At 38.4% G+C, this 7,243-nt stretch overlaps 1 protein-coding gene across 2 annotated transcripts; it reads left to right on the forward strand.

The window, feature by feature from the left end:
* The first annotated feature begins 3,608 nt into the window (after positions 1-3,608).
* Positions 3,609-6,141, forward strand: LOC114827236 (uncharacterized). Of its 2 annotated transcripts, none has more exons than XM_070806671.1 (6): positions 3,609-4,269; positions 4,540-4,778; positions 4,883-5,101; positions 5,222-5,320; positions 5,413-5,493; positions 5,577-6,141. In XM_070806671.1, the coding sequence occupies exons 1-6, from the start codon at positions 4,050-4,052 to the stop codon at positions 5,595-5,597; spliced, it is 879 nt and encodes a 292-aa protein (XP_070662772.1). In that variant the 5' UTR covers positions 3,609-4,049; the 3' UTR covers positions 5,598-6,141. The 2 variants fall into 2 exon arrangements, with proteins under 2 accessions (XP_070662772.1, XP_070662773.1); XM_070806672.1 differs by having other exon boundaries at positions 5,225-5,320.
* The last annotated feature ends 1,102 nt before the right edge of the window (positions 6,142-7,243 follow it).

Here is a 7,243-nt window from a genome sequence, read left to right on the forward strand (position 1 = left end):
ACCTCTACGCTAGAGTTATCTTGAGCAAGGTGGGATGGGCACTAGTAAAAAAAATAGGTTGCGCGACGAACAAAAATTCGTCGCATAAGACGCACTTGCGCGACAAAAAACAAATTCGTCGTGCAAAATAGAAAAAATAGAGAAAATAAATAAATTAAACTTGCGCGACAAATATTTTTTGTCGTCACTAAAAGTCAGCAAGAAAACGCGGGTAATTGAATTTGGCGGGAAACACTTGCGCGGCGAAATTTTACTTTTGCGCGACAAATATTCGTCGCGCAAGTTCCACCAACTTTTCACCTTCCAATACATCTGAATCAAGTAAATCTGAGGCTATTTAATGCAGATGTTTGCGCGACAAAGAGTTCGTCGCACAAAGATCCTAACTTTGCTATTATAGGCGCTTCCACTGTCCCTTTCTTCACAATTATGTTCGTGCTAAGATGGCTGATAAAAACAACAATGAGAGTGTGCGCAAGGCTGACGCGCATGATATGAGAGAACATTTTGCGTTTGCTTGTGCAATTGCTGCAGCTATGAGGAATAATTGCCCTACTGCTGAGTGGCATTCTTGGAAAGATGTGCCTGGAAATGTGAAAAAGCTTGTGATGGATGAACTATTAGTAAGTATATTGTTTATGGATCAATAATTTAGTTTGCGAAATTTTTAGTTATATGTTGGAATTAATTATATGTATATATGTGTAACAGCATAAGTATGTTTTTGATGATGAACCGAAAGAACAATTGATGAAGTTGCTGGAGGATGCGTTGGAGGAAGGTTACAATATGTGGCGTTATGAAGTCTTGCAGAATGGAGCAGGATCATCCAAATAGTAGTTTAAAGTTTATGTTTTGTATGACAATTTTAAATTTAAGTTTTTTTTTTCTAATTTATGTATTTGGACTTAATTAGGTTTGAATTCTTGTTCGGTTTTTTTTTTTTAGACCTAATGTAAGCACCCTGTCTATGGTTTATATGTGTTTTTAATCTTTAATGAATATCGTACTTATGCTGAAAATAATTGTATGGATGAAGACATAAATTATTTGTAGAATAAATATTTAAGGTATTAACTATTTTTAGAATAATATATTAGGTATTAATTATTTATAGAATAAATATTTAAAGTATTAATTAATTTAAGAATAAATATTTAAGGTATTAAATCGTTTGTGAATATTTGTTTGTAATTATAAAGTTTACGTAAACATAGATATCTATGTTTACGTAAACTTTGTAATTACAATTATTTTATTCTATTCGTCGCTCAATATATTGCGCGACGATAATTCGTCGCGCAAATACACCTTGCCCGAAGGATCCATTATACAAGCTTGGGTGTCATATGAGGCACTTACGTTTTGTGGAATGTATTTAAAAGATGTTGAGACAACTTTCAATCGTCCTCCTCGCAATAATGACGGGGGTGTGAGAAAGGAGAAACTTTCAGTTTTTGCCCAGGTCGCTCGACCATTCGGAGATCCTATTTGTGGCGAGTCGTTTTCCAAGAAGGACATGGATGTAGCACATTGGTTCGTACTCAACAATTGTGACGAGACACTGTCACACCTAGACGAGCATGAAAATATGATGAAGCAGACACATCTTTCACATTTGTATGCCAAGAAACACCATGAATTGTTTCCGCAGTGGTTTCTCGAATATGTAAGTTTGAAGTGTTTTGTATTGGACATATATATTGTACCAATTAAGTTGCTCGAACTAAAAAATTTAAATGTTTGTCTAATATTAGGTGAATCAACTGAAAGCATCGAATTCCCCCGCGTACAGTGAAGAGTTATATAACTTAGCGTTCGGACCAATTCGCATTGAATTATACTCGGGCTGCCATGTCAACGGCGTCAAGTTCTTAGTGGGTGCACGAGATGACAAGTTGTGTACACAAAACAGCGGTGTTCATGTCCCCAGAGGAGGCGAAAGTACAGATATTGAATTCTATGGCAAACTAACAAGTGTCGTGCAATTGCTTTATAAAGACCGGTGCCAAGTGATCCTATTTAAGTGTCGATGGTTTGATACACACCCAAATAGGCATGGAAGTGTGAAAACAGATCATGGATTACTATCAGTGAACACTACCAAAACTTAGTACGATGATGACCCTTACATATTAGCAACCATGGCAAAAAAAATTGTGTATCTAGATGACCCTAAATCCGTGAGGGGTTGGAAAGTTGTTCAGAAGATGGATCATAGGAACGTGTATGCTATACCAGAACAAGACCGTACTGACGACGACATCAACAATGTTGCTGACCAATGTCTTGAATCTTTCATGGAAAGTGGTGCGGAAACACTCCGAGATACTAATCTTATCCAAGAACCATTTCAGATAGATGGAGTATCTTCAATCGAAATACCGATTCAGTCCATCACGATTGACCTCGATAATATTCCACGATACGATGGTCCAGTGCGCACGAACGACGATGGTGATGTACCTATCGATGATAAGGAATGGGACACTGAAAATGATGATAGCAACGAAAGTGAAAGTTATTATAGTTCGGATGAAGATTAAGGCAATTTTTTTGTAATTTTTTTGTAAAACACATGAAATGTTTAATGCATTATATAGAGTGATGGAAAAAATGGTATGAATGATTCCCATTTTATATGTGAATTACTTTGTAAATAAAGTTGTTTTGTTTGTATTTTATAATAAATTGTAAACAAAATAAATTAAAAAAAAACCAATTTAAAACACAATTGCGCGACGCATAAAAATTTTTTGGTCGCGCAAATATACTTTGCGCGACGAAATATATGTATTCGTCGCCCACGTGTCTGAAAATTCAATTAAAGCGCTTTTTTCGCGGAAATTTTAAAAAACTTGTGCGACGAAATATATTGATTCGTCGCGCAACTGTTTGAAAATTCAAATAAAGCGCTTTTTTTCGCGGAAATTTTAAAAAACTTGCGCAACGATTGTTTAGCCTTGCGAGACGAGCACTCTGTCGCGTAATATTCTATATTATTAACTCCCGTGCATCTCGTTCCTCCCTTACTTCCCTCTTCTTCCTTTTTTCCCCGCGCTATACCCTCTTTTTCCTTCCTCTCTATCTTCGTCTGTCTCTCCTTCACTCATCTCGTCTCTTCATCCCTTTCTCAGTCCTTCGCCTCTTTTTCTCCAACAGGTAATTTCCTTTTCAGTTTTTAGTTTCAATTTTGTTTATTGACTGGAGGTTAGAATTAGGGTTTTTATTTTTTCAAATTGGGGGCGGTGGGGTTAGATTTAGGGTTCGTAAATTGGAGGTTACATTTAGGTTCTTAAATTAGAGTTTTTAGGGTTCTTAATTGGGGTTAGATTTAGGTCTTAACTTAGGGGAACGATTTTGGGCAGTGAGGTTAGATTAGGTTTTCTTAAATTGGGGGTTAGCTTTAGGGTGCTTAACTGGGGGTTAGATTAGGGTTCTTAAATTAGGGTTTTTTTTAATTTCAAGTACAGGGTTCGAATTAGGGGTTTTCTAATTTAAGTACAGGGTTCTTAAATTAAGGATTTGCATTGTTGACTACCACGATTTGTTGATATATAATGGGGTATTACCCTTTGTTGTTGCCTTATTAATATGATAGACTCGATTGTGTTGCTTGTTGAATTTGGCCTCCCAATTTTGAAGTTACATTTACGTTTTGATATTAATCTTTCTTTTTTGCACAGTAATTTGAATTCCTCCATTATAGTTTAGATTATATATATATTAGATTTTCATGAGAGGTATTAGCAAACTTCTTTTGCTGCAAATCGCAGAGCACATGAACTTTGTTATGATGGGAATGTTTCAATTATTTTCATATTTCTACATCTCCAAAATCTGCCCATATGCATTTAGAAAATGCTTTTGACCAACCAATGGACTGGAATTCCCATATGTTTATTTAAGTTAACAAGTTAATTTGAAATCAAATCAACAATTAGCAATCCTTTTGTAGCCATTGAAGTTGTAAGCATGTGAAAACTGAATCAAAATCTGTGTACTAAACAAATTGATTGCCTACTACTGCCGCCACAACACCTAGCCCGATGACTATACCTACTACTGCCGCCACTGCTCCGGCAGAGATGGACCATAGGCTGGTCAATCCGGTTCACTCAGATGGTCCTCCAATCCCACAGGCACAGGCATTGTCGACTTCTTCGGTGGTGTTACCTATTAGTGCCAGACGAACTCACCGACGCCCCCGCACTGTGGACCAGATGTCGCCATCGGGATCCACAACCGATGCCTCCGGTACACGGCCAGGTATACAATCCTAATTCACTCCCTCATTCCCTTGTTTACTAAGTTTTTTTATTTTAGGTTCAATTTGTTATGTCATGTAAGGATTAAAAAGTTTTCATCGTTTCGAACCTTTTATTAAACTGTTGTGATCATTGTGTTGGATATGTATATTGTTTATGTTATTTTCAGGGTTTTGGGAAATGTTTGAATTACAAGGGAGGTTATGTCGAAATTTTAGTAGGATTTTTTATTAGTTATGGGTTAATGATTTTTTTTTTCATCTCTTTGCAGCGAAGAAAAACACCCGGGGACCTTGTCGGCAATTGAAGACGGGGAAGGTCGCCCGGGTGACCAACGGTAGTATCCCAATCGGATACGATGAGCGACATCGGGCAGCACCAATGGCGGAGCAGTATAGTGCATTGGCCCACGACATTGGGCATGTCGTGCGGACCTTTTGCCCTATGCTGTGGAAGTCTTGGAAGGCGATGTCGGAGGAGACAAAGATTACGGTGCGCAATCAATTGTCCGTAAGTAGCATCGCCTTTTTAATGCCTTTCATGTAAAATTTATATATTTATATGTATTACTGTCTTTTATTACTAATGCTTTCAAAATATTTGTTATATTGCAGACAAACTACAATTTGGAGCACATGGACGAGGACAAGTTCGCGTATGTCAATCGGCTCTTCTCCGAACGCTACAAGCAGCGGAAGAGTGACCTACACCAATGGTTCCAGGAGTTTGATGATCCACAGGTCGCTCTTGAGGAGGGATGTCCGAAGGAGTTGGAGGACCGACAAGATAGTTGGGTTTGGCTTTGCGGTCATTTTAAGGACCCGACATATGTGGTGCGTTTTTAATGACGACTTCTTCATTTTACTTTTTTTATTTTTTAATAATGTTTATTATTAATTTTTTTTAATTTTCTTTAACTATTACAACTAATACGTTTATTTTTTGTATAACAGAAGAAGGCGAAGGCAAACAAGATCAATCGAGAGAATAAGACTCTTCTCCACCATTCGGGTTCGAGGCCTTTCTCCTATAGGATGGAGGCGCGACGGAAGGTATATATTACAACTTTCATTTCCAATTTTAAAATGTCGCTAATAATTTTTTTTTTTCGTACTAACATTTTCCTTATCTTTTTCGATTTTAGGAGGGTTTAAAATTTCCGGAGATCGACGTCTTTGCTGACTTTTATGTTCGGCCTGGGAATGAGTTAACCCAGTCCCTTCATGTAAGTAATTTCTTATGCATTAAACATTTATACTAATTCTTTCAAATTGTTTTCTATTAATAATCCATGTTTTTTTTTCACAGACAACTATGGTGGAAAAGTGACAGGTGGTGCTTCAGGAGTCCGCCTCCCACCTTCCTTCGGACATGCCAATAGAGTCTGTGGATCCCCCTGAGGATGCAGGATTTCACATCGTCACTGAGACGTTGGACTAGACTTTCGGTCGGAGGCCAGGGACATATTGTCGGGGGATGGGAAATGCCAGGCGTCGGGAGACTGGAGCCTCGTCATCCTCGCAGTCAAAGACCAAGGTTACGGCTTTGACGCAGGAAGTTGCTGGGCTGAGGAGTGAGCTGGCATCGTACAAGTCTCAAATGTCAATGCTTGTGTAAGCCCTCAGTTCCTCTGGAATACATCACCCCGGTTCTTCTACACCATCGCCCTCACAACCCTTCCACACCGAGCAAGCACAGCAATCAGGCTCATCGACCTCCGACCTCGTCCCCAACTAGCAGCAATATTACCAAGCACCTCCAAATGACATGCCTATAGATTTTGCCTCTTTATTTTCGTAGTTTTGTTCCCTTTTTTTTTTAACTTTACATTTGTACGTACATTTTATGAAATCTGTTTTTTTTTTTCCTTTTATTCTATTTTTTTTATTAAAAATTACACGTGCGCGACGACGAAATGTCGTCGCGCAAAATTAAGCGCGTCTTACTTTTCATCGCGCATTACCACATGCCTAGTATAGATTTCATCACGCAAAAAGTTTTGAGACAAATTACCCACAAACGCACTTGTACTCATTTATATCGTACGACGAAAACCTTTGTCCATATAACTTTTGCGCGACGACTAGTAAAGCGTCGCGCAATTGTTAAGACGCGCTACAAATTTGAAGATGTTCGTCGCTCAATGTCTTTTTTCACGAGCTTTGTGCGACAAAATATGCGCGACGATTTTCTGGTAGCCAAAGTTTATGTGCGACCAAATAATTCTTTGCGTGACAAAATGTCCCTAGTCGCGCAAACTGTTTAATTTAGTAGTGGGGGTAGGGGCTGCCATAGGCTCATGGCATTTGCGGCTGTGAGTTGAAATTTTAAATTTGATAGACGAATTAGATTTCTTCAGAACAGTATATTTGAATGAGCTGAAAAATTGAGGAAGAAGGGGTGTTTATAAAGTAGATGTGGAGATGAATCAAATGGTAGGGATTGGATGTGGTACTTGTTTTGGGATATTTTTTTTATTATGAATGTGGTATACTCTCTATGTTCTTCCACATGCAAGACATCCAAGTAATTTTTCGTCATAACCTTCTCCGGCATAGAGAAATTATTCAAGTACTTTTCACGGCGATCCTTATATCTTTCAACTACTAGTTCTAATATAACCATTAGAAATCTTATAGTTAACGCAAACCTCCACAATTGCCTTCGACTCTTTCATCTTCTTACACTTACTCCTTTGAGTTTTACCACCAATACTACTCGCCAGACCTCCATAACTGAAGGTGCACCTCATTCGTCCCTAACTAGCTGTGTGGGCCCAAGCATCGTCATCTTCTGGTTGTGGACTCCACCATAGCTATTGCTTTGCTACTGCTATTTTTCATAAGGTACTTGGGAACCTTGTGCAAATTGATGAAAGGGTAGGGTTTGGGTAGTGAAAAAAGGGGTATTAAAGCAATTAGTAGTGGCGGTTTGATGGAAGTTCGTCGGGAAGGTTGATCGCCCTAAACCCTAAA

This window comes from Malus domestica, chromosome 10, assembly GCF_042453785.1.
Source record: "Malus domestica chromosome 10, GDT2T_hap1".
Taxonomy (NCBI): domain Eukaryota; kingdom Viridiplantae; phylum Streptophyta; class Magnoliopsida; order Rosales; family Rosaceae; genus Malus; species Malus domestica.

What these genes read in the sequence shown, in the direction of transcription:
- LOC114827236 (XM_070806671.1), top strand. Translation starts at nt 4,050, where the DNA reads ATGACTATACCTACTACTGCCGCCACTGCTCCGGCAGAGATGGACCAT. An exon ending in CGGTGCGCAATCAATTGTCC is followed by an intron (nt 4,779 to 4,882) that starts GTAAGTAGCATC and finishes GTTATATTGCAG; the next exon opens with ACAAACTACAATTTGGAGCA. An exon ending in GGATGGAGGCGCGACGGAAG is followed by an intron (nt 5,321 to 5,412) that starts GTATATATTACA and finishes TTTCGATTTTAG; the next exon opens with GAGGGTTTAAAATTTCCGGA.